Genomic DNA, 18,310 nt, shown 5'->3' with positions numbered 1-18,310 from the left:
CAAATCTGGAACACCCTTTTGGGTGAGATCAGTCAAGGGGCTGGTCAGGTCTGTGAAGCTGGACACAAAACTGGGCGTGGTAAAGTAGATAAACCAGCCCCAAGAACCGCCTCACCTGTTTTTTGGTCTTGAGATGCAGGCAGGATGCGATAGGAGTCGTTTTACCCATATGTTGACACACCTGCCCGCCTCCCAAATGGTACCCCAGATACTGTACCTCCCTCTGTCCAACCATACACTCCTTCTGGTTTGCCGTGAACCCCGCCTGCCTCACGGACTCCAGTACCGTGGCCACACGCTGCACATGCTCCGCCTAGGTGTCACTGTGGATGATGACATCATCCAAGTAGGAGCAGCACCCGGTCCATGAGGCACTGGAAGGTGGGTGGGGCTCAGAACAAATTGAGCAGAAGTGTCTCATATTGGTACAAACCATATGGAGTGGAGAAGGGCGTTTTTTTTCCTTGGACTCTGCAGACAAGGGAATCTGCCAGTACCCCTGGTTAAATCCAGTGTTGTGAAAAAAATGAGCATTGTCTAACCGGTCCAGGAGCAACCTGTGGGATTGGGTAGGTATCAAACACTTCATTCACCTTGCGGTATCAACAGAGAACTGTATAGAACCACCTTTCTTCACCACAAGAACTATGGGGCTACTCCACGCACTCTGTCTTCTCTTACTCCCAGTTATACCATTTCAGCAAATTCCCCCTGAACAATTTGCCTCTTATGTGCAGGTAACCTGCAGGGCTGTGAATGCACCGTCATGCCAGAGTGCATTTCAAAATGGTGCTCTGTGAGAAGGGTATGACTGGGCAGGGGAGAGAACACATCTTCAAATCACTGTTGCAATGCAGCAACATCTGCTCTCTGGGCCTGTGTGAAATGGTTATCATAATCGGGTAGGCAGGAATGATGGAATTTGGCCCCTCAATCCTCATCTCTGTATTTAACCAGGCTCACCAGAGAAGTGGTTTCTTGGGCTTGGGGCATATTCTCTTGTGATAACCTCCCCAGTGTGTATAGCTCAGCTCTTAGGTCTAGAGCGTATTGAATCTTAGCTGGGCTTGGACATTCATGCCAGTTTTCTTTAATCAGGTCTTATTCAGTCTTATTAAGTCTTATTCAGTCACTCCACCAGCCCTTCAGTCTGAGGGTGGTAGGTGCTGGTCCAAACAGGTTTAATGTCCAGTAATTCATATGGCTCTTTTAGTGTGCGAGACATGAACGATGGCATAGGTGAAAGGTTGGTCCTTATAATTCCCAGGTGGGAGTCCCAGTGGTTGACTACCACCTTGCAGACATCTTTGAAGCTATTCCTCGCTGCTGCAGTCAAGCTGAGAACTGCTGCCGGGGTTTTGCAAGAAAGCACCTGGAGCAACCTCATCACCCACTCCTCCTTTAGCCAGAAACATGCCTCCGCTATGGCCTGAAAGACCTTGTCGAAGGTCTGTGGGTCATCTCCCTCCCCCATGCTGTGAAAGGACGTCACTGTGGCCGGTGCTGGTGAGGAACCAGCTCAGGCAACTCTCTGCAACACTTTTGTCTGGTGTCCAGACTGGTCCCACAGCTGTTCCAATCGACGGTGATGCACCGCTGCCTGCTCTCGATGCATCGCCATCACTGCTCTCCTGCAGATGAGCTACAAACCACACCCCAGCACAATGTGTAAAATGTAAACAAAAACAGGATTAAATTATTTCTAAGTCAATAAAACAAAATAATATTATTTTGTCAGTGATATGGCAACAAAAATAATACGATAATAACATTTTGAATATTGAAGCTAAAACATTTGTATGTTCAGTTTTAATGCTGAACAGGGGCATATTTATCACCGTATCCCCTGATTCTTTTATCCATATCCTGCAAGTGTCTCCACTGAAGACTCCAGACTGTAGTTTTTATAGTTACTGCTTGAGTTTTTAATGCATTGATGCCTGAGGACCAGAAGATCAAAGCAATTCACTACTGTTTTTTGACCTTGTCCCTTACAGGGATGTCTGTGGATTTTCTGATTCTTGTGATTGGATAATAAAATGAAATCCTCAAAGTGTTTCTTTATGTTGAAAAATGCAGTATTTGCCCATGCAGGCTTTCATAGAAGGGTGAAAAGGTAAATCGATTGCATTTTTATAGCATCACAGATAATTCAAAGTCTTTTATACCGCAAGCCAAAAATTCACCCCTTGATGTATACATCCACACAGGACTTTTTCTATCAAACACTTACACAACAATGATACATAAAGAAAGTTTTCAGGACCTAAAAATCAATGTTTTCTGTTTTTACTGGCATTTCCCCCCATTTTTCTGTGTTGTGCATGATACCTACTCCAATAGATTGTGCCACTATTTCATACCAAGATGCTTGATATGTCTGTGATACAAGAGGTCTGTGTGTGTGTGTGTGTGTGTGTGTGTGTGTGTGTGTGTGTGTGTGTGTGTGTGTGTGTGTGTGTGTGTGTGTGTGTGTGTGTGTGTGTTTTCAGTGTGTTTTTGCTGTATTGCATTTATATTTTTAAGTGAGCAACAGAGCCATGGCTTACAAAATGTCTGGCTGCTGGTGAAAATATTTCTATAGATGCTCAGAAATGTCATATCACAGAGGTCAATAAACACTTCATATTTCTGTTTTTTTTTTCAAAGCGATGTTATGGCATGAACCATTTACAGTTCATTCAAAAGCCTGAGTATAATTTTGTCCTTTATTTATCCTTAATTGTTATTATTATTAATATTATTGTTATTATTATTGTTTATTCTTTATTTAAGTATCAGCTTTATGTTGATTTTATGATTTTATTTTGTGTAGAAGATATTTTCCTTTACATTACAGTGTAAAATTATTTTTACAGCTTTTAATAATAATAATAATAATAATAATAATAATAATAATAATAATAATAATAATAATAATAATAATAATAATAACACAATACAATAGTACAGTTTCATACTGTATATAAATTAAGATAGATTTTCTTTCTATTATGTATAAGCATTAATGGTCAGCTGTTAATGCAACTGTGTGCTGTAGTATTTAAACAATACTTCATATATAATTTATTTTAAGAATAACATGGTGATTGACAATAGACAACTTCAGCTTTTGCTGGTTTTTCATGTTATTGACTTATTCTGAGGCATGCATGCATTTGTACACACACACACACACACACACACACACACACACACACACACACACACACACACACACACACACACACACACAGAAGAGTACAGACCAATCTATGGTCATGATGTTAATTAATTCAGAGAACAGCCTTGTCAGAGGATTATCTTACACATCTCATTTAAGCTCTCTCTTTGAAAGTGGGTCAGATTTGGTAGTGTGAAAATGAGGTTGTATTAATGATGTTAATCCATGGAAAATCTCATCTGGTTATGGGGCTCCAAAACGCAAAGGGGTGCAAGACAAAATGAAGACAGACTGAGAGGGAGCTCGATGGACAGAGATACAGCCACGGGGCTCGAATGTCTCCCTGCATGAATTCCCTCATGTCTCCATTTCACACCTTTTTTTCCCTGCCGTCTGTGGCTTTCGTCTGCACACACACACCTTCACCTGTCAGTATGACAGACAGTAATAATAGCTTGCAAAATATATATTTAACCAAAGTGCCAAAGTCACATGGTGCGCAGTGGTGTGAAAATGCCTGGGGACAGAGGATGCTGTTCTAAGATTTGAATGTGATTCATTTTCAGGTGGAGAAGAGGCTAAATAGCATCCATCCATCCAAAATGTTTCTCCATTCCAGAAAAATGGCAAAAGGAATACACAAATCATCTGCAAACCACAAGCATTACTCAGATGTTTCAGTTGTTGATGATAGTTTGTTTAAAATAGGGCCACAGCATCTTCCTCCTAATTCTTCTCAGGTTTTTGCTTTTGTGCTCTCGTTTAAACCCTCTTTCACTGTTTAGACAATATTCTGATCTGTTCTCATTTTAGATCCTGCCACGCATGTCACAATCTGTATAAGACGCTTCAAGTCAGATAGATTATTTTAATATACTACAAAATATAGGCGTCATTATCCAATTGTATCTCTCTCTGGTCATTTATATTTATGGACGTCACACAAAAAGAGCCAGCTTGGAGAGGTACACAGAAAAAAAAATGGTAATGGATCACCTTTTACCCACCTACATGGTGCAAGGTTGTCGAATTTCCCAGAGGAACCCACCCGAGGGATTAATAAAGTTCTATCTTATCTTATCTTATCTTAAGGTGAGAGGAATTGGTATGCACTGTGATGATGAGGAGGGTTGACTAGGGTTAAGAGTTTCATTGTTTTCCCTTTCATTTGCATCTCCTGCAAAATGTGCTCCAGCACAGCGTGAGCATATTAGATATGTAAGTGAGTCATATGTATATGCTTTTTTCTATTTTAGGTTCTGATATTGTACAGTGGATGATGAAGAATCTGGACATTGAAGATCAAGGTAAAAGCCAAACACTGAAATGCTTATTACTGGTGTATGTATAACACCGAAGTTGCCCTTTTGACATCAGGGTCAGCAAATAGATCGGCAGTAGTGGACAGCTTGTGAAAGCAATTTATCACATGTTTTCCACAATTTGTGCCAATATTAAAGTTGACCTATTGTGCTTTATATATAGACACTGTAACATTGTATTATTGGAAAACATTGAGTGTATGTAACCTCAAGTAACCCCAATAATCCAGCGCTCAGTTTCGCAAAGCTGTTTCTGCTCTTTGCTCTGTATGATATCCCTAATGTGAACACACACAGACGTGCTGTTCATATATTTTCTTTGTAAAGCAGAGCCAATCAGAAGAAAGCAAGCTTAAAGGAAGAAAGAAAGGACTGAAAGGACACTGGATTAACTGAGAGGTTTTGCAAATGCACTGAATTAAAAGAACAAGATTAAAATATTGTTACTAACAAAATTGTGGCATATTTTTACTGGAGCCACTTTGCTAAAATCTAAATAAATACAGCCACTAATGCACTTCCATTTTCATTTCCCAAACATCAGTTTTCTCAAATGGCCCAATTAATACTAAAAATACGAAATTTCAGGATGGCATCATTACAACTGTTTATACCATTCCTCGTGTTTGATGGTGGCGTAAATGAGAGGACAAGTGCTGGTTAGATGCTGAATAACTTGAATCCAGATGTGTTGTCACTTAGCTCTAAAATAAGGAGTAACACTTCACTTACTTGCCATTTTGAAACCTATGTACCATATCATATTACAGTAGGTAAAAGTCAGTTTGTTTTCTTTTTTAATCTAGTCTTTTTGTGTCCTTCAGCTGGTTTGATTTTAGCGCAGTATAAAAATGTAGAACTGGACTGCCTTGAAAGAGCTGCCGAATGATTAGTCGAGCCTCTCATTGCACATAATATGACTCAAAAGTGGGCAGGATGAACTGTGACAAATATGGGAAGTTAAAACCAAGTGTCTTTTGAGAGTTTCTTGTGTATCTGATCGTGTCTGTGCAATGTAGGTGTTTCTACTTGGATATTGGACTGGTTATGTGCGTGGGTGTACATTTCAGTCTACTCTAGTGGTTGCCTCAGTATTGTACAATCAGTTCATACAGTAATTGTGACTCATTAACTCACAGTTCCTCTGTGTGTATGTAAGGATCTACCTGTTTTATGAGCTGTGCATGTTGATATCATAAAGGTTGTTATGCATGTATTTAAACTGGTGTGTGGGTGGTGGGGCGACGGTTGATGCAGCATATTTATGATTTCATGTGCATAATGAAAGAGTTTTGAGACAAGTGGACAGTTTGTCCTTGTGTGATTTTTTTTTTTTCATTTCCATTTTCGTTTTAATTATGCCGAGGAAAATACCAGTCTCTGAGTTTTTATATTTGCTCAAAAAAGATTACGACTGCGTTATTATTTCTGCATTGCATCTAAGGCATCTGTAATATGCTTAAGAATGCTTAATGCGATGCATTGGAACAAATATCCACTCTGTTGGATTGTGACAAAAATCTGGCAATAGTTTTTATGTCATTACATCTACAATACTCAAAATACTTTGTTGTGAGATTCATTTTGATGAAATTTATCCAAAACTGGGTTTTTATTTATTTATTTATTTTTAACAAGGAAGAGTCTAAAAACATGTGTCGACAGATGTTTTTGTCATCTAGGACAACTTTTTTTAATCTGCCCATTTTGCTTTTTGCAGCACAGGTGCTGTTATTTGCCCTGTGGTAAACACAGTGTTGTGTATAACTAAATGACTTTAGCACAGAGCAACTCCTTGTGGGGCTTTCAAACAGCAAAGTGAAATGCAATTAATTTGGCTCACAGCATGATAGCAGCAAGTTTATTATGTAAAAGAGCTTGTATCAAAGTTGACTGAGGCTGTAGAGCTCTTTTGCTAAATGAACGCCACAGATAATATACTGCTGCAGCCCAGAAGAACTCATTATCATCCTATTTGGCCGTGTCTATAGTCTCCAGTCTTATTTTGATTCAATTTGGCATTGGATTAGATAAGAGAAATCCTTGCCTCAAAAGTTCTTGACAAAAGTTTTTGATGTCTCAGCATAAGGTATTGCACAAGAAGCTCCTGACAATAGCACAGTGATTATACTTTGCATCATCATTCGCTGAGTTTTAGAAAACTATTGATTTGTTTAGCATATGAACTGCTGGCAGTAATTGCTTACCACGTTTGTCATATTCTGCAGTTCTGCTCATGAAGGGGACTGGACGTATACGGGAAAAAATGTGAACGAGGCGCCACTGGCTGACATGATCAGCAACCTTAACATTTTGTAGGTCAATCATTTTCTGAAAGCAGACTAAAGGCAGAAAGATCGTAGAGCAAAGCACCAGCTAAACATGGTTATAGTCCCCGGAGAGGATACAAAGCATCTGCTGATGCCTATGGGTCAAAAGACTTGAGGCAGTGCTTGACTGCAATGGATTTTCCACACTATATTAAATTTATAGCAAAGGGTTTTTAATGCTTTGACCCACTTTGATTACAGGTTCAAAAGTAATCCACTTGCTTGCTGGCTGTACATCTGTGGTAAAAGAGAAAACACAAACAGCCTGCAGCAAATTCAGTGTAAGTGAAATTCACTAAAATGTCATTTAAAACATCCAATATTGCTGCCAAAACACCTCTGAAACAGACCTGGGCAGGCAGGGCCTCCTTGAATCCCACTTGTTCATGATGAGGGTCTGGTCAGGGAGGGTGGAGGTGGTTGCACACTTTGGGCTCTTTGTTGCTGTGGGTATGCAACAATGCTTCCGTGGATTGTGCATATTAAAGTGACAACATGTAAATACCAGGGCCCAATGGTTTTTTTGTACTGGAACGAAATGATCAATGCTACACACGTCACCTGTCAGTGGTTTCAGTATTGTGGCTGATAAGTGCACAGTTTTAAAAATTAAGTTTTGTTATATCCTACAGCTCACGGAGATGAACCCCACATTGTTTGCTATGTTCAAAATTGCCAAAAGCATAATGGGAACCATGCTGGGAAAATCTCAAAATAAATTCATCCCAAAGGGGGGAAGAGAATCAAGGGAGAGTATTTATGAAACGACATATTCCCTGTTGGTACTATTGATACACTCTGTGCTATGACTTAACTTTGCTATATTATCCTTTTGATTAGGTCATAAGGGTCACAAAAATGTAATCAGCTCCAGTGAGTGTGGTCTGCTGCTCTTCTGACCTCTGACCTGCTTATGAATGAATCATTAATGGCATTAAACAGGCCTTGAGTGTGGTCAAATAAAATAGACTTGTGTTGTAGCTGAAATGAATTATATGACTCTATAAAGCTTTTAAATATACATAAAGTCTATAAACTGTAGATTAATTATCTAATACATTAAAATGAAAATAAAAAACACGTATAAATACAATGACAAACAATTGATCACAATATACACTGTATAAATTAATCTTGTTTAGTAGGTCACTGTGGGGATCATCTAACCATATAAATACACACATCACAGTCACCAGACCACAACAGAGCATCAAGACAAATCAGTCAAGTTGTCAGGGAGTGTGCACCTGCGTGTTATTAAAGGTGTGAATTACATATGAAGGAGCATCTAATCTGCTCAGTGGAACAGGGAACAGTAAAGTGACCTCTGAGGGAGGACATGTGGCTCATCAGAACAGCGGGAAGAGGGTGCCTAAGGTTCTGATTAAAGATCCTGGTCTTCTCTGTCAACCTTCTTCAAACCTCCTTCTCATCAGGCTCAAGAGTCACTCCTGCAGTAGAGCACTAGAGTCAAGTTTTTCAGCCTACTGAAATCACCCATTTGCACACTTCTGTGCTGACATACACATGAATACAGTTTATACCTCCATTGTTTGTGGGACAGTGTTATTTTACTAATCCTTGTATTAGTTCAGTTGTGCATGAATCCATTGAGTGCTCCTCCTCGAATGATTGAAAGTGTGTATTTAATTGACTTAAAATACATATTTGACTTTATGTAAAAGCACTTTGGTGTGCTAGTCTTTTAGTTCACTGCTTTCGGGGCTGAGCCTCCTGACACTATGTATTTAAGCACATTTGAGTAACTTAGATTAAAAATAAATTCTTTATTCAGATCTTAGACTTTTATAATCTTTGTTTTTCCTATGCAATATTAAATAGTTTTAATTTTAATGAAGCCAAATAAGAGCCTTTTCTGAGAATTATTTACTTTCCTTCCACAATTTCTAAGAGAGACACTGTTTCACTTCAGCAGCTCATACGTTATAAGCCACAAATACAAAATCTCTGTGTTTGTCTTTAGATAAAGCTCAGGTGGAAAAGTACTCCCACACTCCACATGGCAGGGCTCCAAACTAGTGGGGTTTTGGCACATAACTGGTAATATGATGAAATCAAAGGGTGTTTTCTCTCTGGACTGTAAGCCTGGCCTTTTTTGACAGTTTGACTAATTCTAATCCAAGGTTTAGTCACCTATAAAGCTTATGTTATGTTAAAAGGAAGCCAGAAGCTCCCTTGCTGCCGGGACTTAACTTTATACAGTAGAATCCTGTCAGAAAAACTAGAAATAAATAAGATTGGTTATGTTTTAATGCATGAAAAACCTTCATTTGATTGAACTGACATTTTCAGATTTATTCTTTTTTCCTAATAACACTGCACACTGTTTGCAAATGCTTAGATGAAATAAATCTGCACCGCACATGTATTTTGTGTGCATTTTCACCTTTGTGTGGATTTTTCAACAGACTCAAATGAGAACAAATTAACTCAGTTGCTGAAATATAAGAGACATCAAGCTCTAATTGCATGTCCACGAGGTCATTTTTCATGCTGTGCTGACCTTATTGCCATCTGACATTCATTCTGTCTTAGATAAATACCCAAACAAACATTCTGTATAAAGGTTAAGTAAAGAAATTCAGGAATAACTTGATTTTTCCATGTAGTAAATGTTAATACCGCTATTATGTTAAATATGTCACTATCTCCTTTAGAGTTTATATATAGCCGATACAGAGGGAGGGATTTGTTTATAAGTAAACAGGTTTAAATAACTTATGAGTCATAATTTATTAATAAAAGGAGCCCAGTCACAGACAAACACATGCATACACATAAACATCCTGACCTCTGAAAGCGGTGACAGCCACCTCAGTGACAAAGAAAAAGCCAATCTATATTTATCACTCACTCACAAACACCCAGTGTGTGTGTTAGAGTGAGAAAGCAGACATGTGCATATTTTATGGTGCATACAGTAAGCTCCTGCTGTAGCGTTCGTAGCTCTGGCAATTTAGACAATGTTAAACATTTCTATCTTTTCATCTCTCACTTTATCCGTGTGGTAGGACAGCTTACTTGGCAGAAACAGTCAAGGGCAACACTGTATGAAAAACTACTCATAATGAACCAAATATGGCAGTATCAAAAGAAAGCCATCAGCCCAAAACACAAACTGTGACTGATAGATGTCGACACCACAAAGGACTTTCAGGTTTAGAACAGCAGGGAGGAACTGATAGCAGATGATACACACTTGATGTTGATTACATGTTTTCATTATCTGATGGCTTTAAATCAGGGACAGTCAGCCATGTGCTGTGGAGTGCCAGAGGTAAGCAGGTTTTCACTCCAGCTAAGCACAACATTGATTTGACTGATGAGTTACACTTCTCAAGCTTAAGGTGGGCTAATCAGTGAGACCTCCTGCAGAGCTGTTTGGATGCAATGGAGGTCTTTCTATCTCTGTGTGATAGCAGTGCAGAGTGTAGTAAAGCAACTGCTCCTAGTTTATGTTCATTTTAGCAATATTGTGAAGGATGAATTTGCACCTTGGGATGAACGGTGAATAACGTTAATTAGCTGGGGATACAAATAAAAAGAAAAACACATGCTGGGCCAATATCTGTGATGAGGAGGTATTGATTGCAGCGTAATCAGCGAATCTTCTTTTTAATGAAAAACTAAGATCTCCAAGCAGGTTTACCTTTAATGTCTCTGTATAATTAAATAAAGCAAATAAATTAGAATTTAAATTAAAGCAAGCGTTTGACATTTTTAAAAATGTGTTTTTCTAGCAACTTAAATGGAAGGCTAAAACCAACAGCTGGATAGCTTAGTTTAGTGTGAGACCCACTAAGTAGAGACACATCTAGCCCATCCTTATCCATTGTTAAGCTCAACCAGCAGTGTATTTAAAACTCACACAGTACATTTACTATCATGTATTAGTCTGTTATGTCTTTGGACAAAATGTGCAAACAATGTATATGTGAATTTTTTATGATTTGAACAATAAAAAAAAAGATCTTGTTGTTTTTTTATTTGACGCTACTATTTGGCTGTTGTGTGACTGTCTCATATCGTCTACCCAAAGGAAAGAAAATTATATCTTGTTTCCTTCACAGAAATCTTAACAGTCATCTCAACAGTGTTGTGAAGCTTGCTATGATGCTCTTTGTTTAGAAACACAATCTCATTACTGCATTTCTTGGCAAAAACATGCTGCTACTAGTGTGTATGTTTTATGTGCATGAAAGCACATTAACATGTGCTGGTATCTGGTACTACTGGGAAAAAAACTGGAAAAAAGGAGCGCATCAAGATGTAAATAGTCTTTTTATCTGTGTTTTCTCCCAGTGGAGGCTCTTCATCTGGGAACTCTGATGGCTGCACATGGTTACTTCTTCCCCATCTCTGACCACGTCCTCACTCTCAAAGATGATGGCACTTTCTATAGGTTTCAGGTAAGAATGTTAATGTTTAATTCCTCATTATATTGAATGATTTTATTTTTATTATACATCTGTCCGACTCTGTCAGCATTGCTTAATCAAGGGAATATTTAATCCTATTTTTTAAATATTTAACATTTTAAGTTTGCTAGAGTCAAGGACTTTTAGAGTCAATAGATTATTCTGTTCTTTCTTTTCATCCACTTTTTGATTAGGGCCATCAAATACTGTGAACATAAGGTGTTGCAATTCATTAATTAATTAAAAATGAGGAAACTGGACAAAAGAAGTGGCAGGGTGGAAAATATTCACTGCAGATGAAAAGTATTTGAAAGTCATCATGTTCGTCTTTAAGAAATAGGGAAAAAAATCCAACAAAGGCTGGACACAGAATCTGGGAGATGCATGTGGCTGTCAAGAAGCAATTTTAAGGAAAGGAGACAGAGAAAAAGATGGATGCATGCCAAATTACACAAGAACTAAAAATCACTGGCAACATGTCTCATAGAGCAATGAATCCATATTTGCATTTCAGAGAGTGGTATTGGAGATCTTGTCGAAATTGATGGAATTATGAACGCAGAAAAGTACTTTCAGATTTTATCGGTCTGGAAAGAAGCTTTGACTTTGACTATGTTATTTAGCATGACAGTGATCCTAACTACACAGTCCCAATAGAGTAAAAGAATATCTGGATAAAAAACACACACAATGGAACACTATCAGTCATGGATTGGCCTCTTCATAGCCCGGACCGCAAGATTAGTGAAGCAGTGTGTGAAGATGATTTTCACAGAGAACATAACAAAAGGAAGCCAAGATCCAAAGAGCTTTGAATATCCTTCAAGAAGTCTGGAAACCTATTCCTGAAGACTACTCAAATAAATTACAAGAGTGCTTGCCTATAAGAGTGTAAGCTGTTTTAAAGGATAAATGCCACACCAAATACTGAATTTAAGCTCATTAGCACTGTACAAAAATATTTTTTCTTGCTATACTGTATTTCCATGTATGTTTTCTCATTTTGCTAAACCACTGCACTCGTTTTCCTAGAAGAATATAAAAAATGAGGGGTGGCTAAGAGCCTTGCACAGTGCTACACGCAGATCGTTTTAATAAAAAAGTCATGTTAAATGATAACATTTATGCAGGATGGCAGCAAAAGAACAAAAAAATGGACAAAATTGTTTCAAATGATATTTCAAATCATCTATTGGAGTTGAAATAAAATGTTCATTCCCATATGAAGTATGAAGTATACTTAGTTCAATTACATATGAAGTAAGTAAACCAGGAGGTCCTGAACACAATTCATACTAGTTCATGAATGGGGAGGGGAGTGCTCCATTCATGAACTAGTACTCCAAACATCAATACACAGACTGACAGTTTTACTGATTTTCCACCAAGTGAGTTCCCCCAAGTGTGCTGCACAGCAACTAACAAGAGTAAATCAATGCCTAAGGTTGTTTGTGTTAGTACCCTTTACTTTGCCTTTTGTATGTAATCACTTTTCATCTGGTGCCAGTCCATACAATGCTGCCCAAGGAGGGCGAGCTCTCATGCTGGTCTGCTCTAAGCACTCTCTGAAAGAAGCTTATGTGCTTTAGACATTATGCCAAACCCATTATACAACAAAATATTTTATTGTGACAGATGCAGGGCTGGGACCACATGCCCACCCAAAGTAACATAGCAGTACACTTTGATTTCGAAACACCATGTGGTTAGTTGTACATTATCAAAGCTGCAAGGTCTTTTTTTAAAGTTTTGTTTCTTAATGACTCGTTTTTCCCTTCAGACTCCGTACTTTTGGCCATCAAACTGCTGGGAACCAGAAAACACAGACTATGGTGAGAGCCATTCTGTTGTAGTCATATTTGAACTTCCACTGTGTATGTGCGTGTTTGTGTGTGTATAGAGAAGACTAATGAGACAGGCTGTTTGTATATTGCATAAACTGTAGCTGACATGTTATTAATGCTGATTTTTACAGAGGTTAAAAAGATGAAACGCAAGTGTTGCAACAGTGTCTCCATGTTAGATGTGATAAAAAGGATCAGATTTAGTTTTTACACTAACGCTTGGCCAACAGTTAGAATCAGGTAATGCTTTCTATTTTACACATTTATTTTTTTCAGTGTTTTCCAACTAAAGTTAATTGTGTCTACCTCAGTCATACTCTGACTGAGGCAGTCTGATTACTGTGAAGGAAAACAGGAATGCCTTGATATGCATGCACCTGTTGTGCACAGTTGGCTGAGCATTTTAATGGTGATACAGGGATGAGCTTTTCATTGTTACAGCCAAGCAGAGTGGAGATAAAGCTTTCATAATGCCAAAAATGGGTTGCTGAATAGCTGCATCCTTGCAGGTCGTTCATTTGTTGTTTGAATTGTAGAAGGGGAAAGGGGCTAATGCTCACAGTGGGAATAATCCTGGGAGTGTTAGAGGAAGTCAGTGTCTCAGATGCAACAACTGATTCACTTGAATGATGCCCCTTAATGAAAACACTCTAATGGCATAATGAAGCTTGCACATTATGGTCAGTTAACAAAGAGATGAAGGGATGATGATAGTACAGGAAGACATCAAAAGTCAGGCGTGCACACACCTTCAAACACACAAGCACCAGCAGTTGCAGGCACACACACACACACACACACACACACACACACACACACACACACACACACACACACACACACACACACACACACACACACACACACACACACATCATAGTAAATGACCTTTGTGATTTGCAGTCCAGTCTAAATGTGCAGTTGAGAGGATTAACTGAATCAACGCAGGGCCACTTAAGGCTGTTAAAACAAAGCTGAGATCCTGTTCTCCCTTTATTACCATTCTCTTTGTCTCTCTCAGCTGTTTACCTCTGCAAAAGAACAATGCAAAATAAAGCACGTCTGGAGCTTGCAGACTATGAAGCGGTAAGTGAAGAAGGTCTTTTAGTGTCAGCACTCCTTTCTATCTTCCTGTATTAGCACTGCTTTCTTACCTTTTGGTTCATACTGACAGTAACAACATTTGTTTTTCCATGTGTCATTGTATAATTTGCAGCTCTCTTTCAACAAAGCTATTAAATGAATCACTGGTTTAGTCATTATCTGCGTCTTTTTCTTTCATATCAGAGCAGGAGTCATTAAAGATTGTATCCAGTTGTGCACTGTACACAGCATGCGCGATAAACATAATCAGCCTGGATTCCTACAAAGCTTAGTTTTCCTGCTTCTTCTTTGTTTTACTTACAGGAGAGCTTAGCAAGGCTACAGAGAGCTTTCGCCAGGAAATGGGAGTTCATTTTTATGCAAGCAGAAGCACAAGCAAAGTAGGTTTCTATAAGAACCACACACGCATTGAGCCATTATAAGTGAGTTCTCTTACAGACTCGTTATGTCGTGATTAAACGTCCCTGTAATTACCAGTGCACAACTTCACAGATGGATTGCACATTAAACATGTGATGAAGTAAATGGCTCATAAATGTTTTAGATTAATCTACACACTCTGTCAGAACTGTTCCCTGAATTCTATCTTTTCCCTCCCAGAGTGGACAAGAAAAGAGACAAAATTGAGAGAAAAATTCTTGACAGTCAGGAAAGAGCATTCTGGGACGTGCACAGACCAGTGGTGAGTAAAATTATGATGGTATTGTCATAATCACCTCTGCTGTTACTAATAGCATTGTTTTGCTGACTTTACTAGCATCATCCTACTAGTTCTCGTAAAAGTGAATAATGCTGAAATAATTATTTCACAATGACCACAGTCTAAATGAACAATTACCCAGAATGGTACATTTAGTTTTTGTGAGTTATGTATTGTCTTTTTTATAGATATCACATAACACTGTGATTAATAAATTGTTTCATAAATGTTATGCAATTATAAGCTTTAAGCACTTAATAGATGACAGAATTTATATATGAGCTTTATATGGTTCCTGTAACATTTAAAGAGTGTAAATAGCTGAACGCTCTGCAAATACCCCGGCGTGTATTTGCCTTGGCCATACACATGAAATGCCACATCAATAACTGTCACAACACATCAGCTTCACCGCTGCTCTTTACCTTGTTCCTGCACACTTGCTTAGCATTAGCATTTAGTTTCCCCTTGAGGTTTAAGGGTCTCCTCTGCTGTATTCCTGAAAGCCACTGCTCCACGGTTAATTGGGAAATAACAAGTTCAATTTATGCGTCCTCGGAGCAACATAATCAATATTAATTCAAATTTCACAGTGACACCATCAAGCTCTGTTCTTCTGGAAGAAACCTAGATTAGACTACTTGCTCAATCAGCCAGTATTTGCACTCTAAGATTCTAATTTCCTGCTGGTTTCCATGTTTTCCTAGAATTGGCACATTCCATGTTTAATTAACCAGCATCTGACACATTGTCCTTGAGACTTCCAGCAAATCCAGCTCATTCTCACTTCCAACTTGTCACATACTGATGCTTGGTCAGGACCCGCAGGCATCACATTTTAACGCACATAGTATCCTTTAGCATCATTTTCAAAGTGCGGGGTACTTGGTGAGATTTTAAGATGCCCCTGTCTGAGTTAGATGACATGAGACTGCAGGCAAATGTCCTCTGTTGGTGTTGTCTCTATTGTGGACTATGTAACCTTGGCAAAGAAACGAAGCTTGCTGCAGATGTGAAAGATTTGTAATGGGAACTGGGGAGAATTTGTTGGCTAAGCGTATTTGAAAAATGACACAGTACTGAGCAAAAGTTTTAGGTAGGTGAGAAAAAATGCTGTAAACAAAGAATGCTTTCAAAAATGGAAGTGTTAATCATTTATTTTAATCATCATGAACAAAAGAGAAAGGTAAATCAAATCAATATTTGGTGTGGCCACCCTTTGCCTTCAAAACAGTTCTTCACACAGTTTTCGAAAGAAAACAGAAGAAGAAAGCAGGTTGTTCCAAAACTTTCGGAGAACTAACCACAGATTTTCTGTGGATGTAGGCTTCCTCACATCCTTCTGTCTCTTCATGTAATCCCAGACACGCTTGATGAAGTTGAGATCAGGGCTCTGTGGGGGCCATACCATCACTTCCACCACTTCTTTTTCCTTTTGAAAATATTTGGCTGTAGTTTGGGGTCGTTGTCCTGCTGCAGGACACATTTGGGGCCAATAAACAATCATTTATATTTCTGTCTCTGTTTCACACCTGCCTAAAACTTTTGCACAGTACCGACACCTTTACTAATTGTGGCATCGAGCTAGAGTACACTGTGATATAGAGTACATAACTGTGTTCTAAGAGTCTAAGCTCAAGGAAGAGTATAATCAGCTAAAAATGTAATCACAAGCTGGATTTCTCATGATTTCCTGATTTTCATTTTTTTCACAGCCTGGATGTGTCAATACAACAGAAGTTGACATAAAGAAGTCCTCAAGAATGAAAAATCCCCACAAAACTAGAAAGGTACTTAAGAGCTTTCTACTCTTACCTGATTATAATGTTACTTATTTGTATGTATATATTACAAGTATGAATGCAAACAGTTTCATATTGCCATGCTTTGCTTGTTTGCAGCATTAAGGCTACTTATATTGATGCTTACGTTTTTATTTTATTAGTCTGTGTATGGGCTGCAGAATGATATCCGTACCCACAGCCCAACCCACACCCCAGCTCCAGAGGCCAAGCAGCCTACAGAAGAAGAACTGCAGGAACAGGTTAGACCTACAGGTGGCAGTAGAGGATTTGTGATTTTTGTCAATGATAGTGCTTCAATTGGACTTGGTATTTTACTACAGCCATATTATTTCTGTATCCAGTTAATTGCACTGAGCACCTTTTAAATATAAAGCATAACTTGAAATGTCATATCAGTATGACTGAAAATGAATGAATGAATTCATGGAGACTGCTGTCTACTCATTGTTCCCCGCTGTGGTTTCAGATCACCTTTTGGCAATTGCAATTAGACAGGCATCGACTGAAAATGTCCAAAGTGGCAGAGAGGTGAGCGATGTTCTTTGTGTCTTTATTCAGTTTAGCCATCGATCTGTTTATTGAGCCTTTAAACAGCCTAACACAGCTGGGAATTAAGAACTAAGATGACCTTGAGCAGTGTTTAAGCCCAGACAATGCCTTCAGCTGTCATCAGCGTACAGAGATCCAGATACCTGATCCTGTACAAAGTGTCTGTTTGTCATTCCTTTCTAAAAAGAGAGATATGTTCAGGAAAGACTTCTAAATCCTTGTGTCCAAGTAGTGAGCCAATCCCTCTTGTCAAACTCTACATTTCATTTCATTTATAGTATTTGCTCCCAAGGGAATTTACCTTCTCTTTCTGTCAGGTAAAGCTAACAAATAAACCACCCATTCTTGTTTTAAAAAACAGTTTGTTGGGCTATACGGAGCAGTATCTTGAATACGACCCCTTCCTCACGCCACCAGACCCATCTAACCCTTGGATCTCAGATGACGCCACACTCTGGGAGCTTGAAGCCAGGTGGGTACAGAAAACCACAAATGCTAAACGTTATTCCCAAGTGTTTCTATAGCACATATTGATCTGTGAAAACGTGTTGTACTTTTTGTGTCCTCCTCCAGTAAGGAGCCAGGCCAGCAGAGGGTAAAGAGGTGGGCTTTTGGCATTGACGAGGTTCTCAAAGATCCTGTTGGGAGAGAGCAGTTCCTAAAGTTCCTGGAGTCTGAGTTCAGCTCAGAGAATCTCAGGTACATCATGAAAAAGTTCTTTCTATAGAGCAGCATGCCCATATACAGTACATGCATTATACCAGTATTGCACTGTCTACCATATTACATTAGAAATGTCCTCATCTTAGCTGAAATATTAATATAAATATAAAATATATTAACATGTTTGACTGGATGTTAAAGCACTTTGTATCACAGCCAACCATGAGTAAAAAATATTAAACAGCTGCTTTACCACCGTTGCTCTGCATTCAGTGAAACATTTATAGCATCTGTCTATAACTATCCAAAATTTAGATATGGTTGTCATCCAAGGGCAGCTACTTTACTTAAAGATCAACAGTTGTGGAAGGAGTACTAAGAAAATACAAAA

General features: G+C 38.6%; 1 protein-coding gene across 2 annotated transcripts in view; it reads left to right on the top strand.

The window, feature by feature from the left end:
- rgs7a (regulator of G protein signaling 7a) overlaps window positions 1-18,310 on the top strand; it is a 53,751-nt gene that overhangs the window by 29,994 nt on the left and 5,447 nt on the right. For both annotated transcript variants that reach the window (XM_085428099.1, XM_085428098.1), the window contains exons 4-14: window positions 4,420-4,470; window positions 11,139-11,245; window positions 13,035-13,086; window positions 14,120-14,184; window positions 14,506-14,582; window positions 14,803-14,884; window positions 16,618-16,692; window positions 16,848-16,946; window positions 17,174-17,235; window positions 17,618-17,728; window positions 17,830-17,955. In XM_085428099.1, coding sequence (XP_085284225.1) covers window positions 4,420-4,470; window positions 11,139-11,245; window positions 13,035-13,086; window positions 14,120-14,184; window positions 14,506-14,582; window positions 14,803-14,884; window positions 16,618-16,692; window positions 16,848-16,946; window positions 17,174-17,235; window positions 17,618-17,728; window positions 17,830-17,955 — 907 coding nt within the window. The remainder of the gene's footprint in view (window positions 1-4,419; window positions 4,471-11,138; window positions 11,246-13,034; window positions 13,087-14,119; window positions 14,185-14,505; window positions 14,583-14,802; window positions 14,885-16,617; window positions 16,693-16,847; window positions 16,947-17,173; window positions 17,236-17,617; window positions 17,729-17,829; window positions 17,956-18,310) is intronic.

The sequence above is a fragment of the Rhamphochromis longiceps genome, linkage group LG13, assembly GCF_057381845.1.
Source record: "Rhamphochromis longiceps isolate RC_006_pf linkage group LG13, R_longiceps_female_GT1.1, whole genome shotgun sequence".
NCBI classification, from domain to species: domain Eukaryota; kingdom Metazoa; phylum Chordata; class Actinopteri; order Cichliformes; family Cichlidae; genus Rhamphochromis; species Rhamphochromis longiceps.
This window is presented reverse-complemented; position numbering and strand designations above follow the sequence as displayed.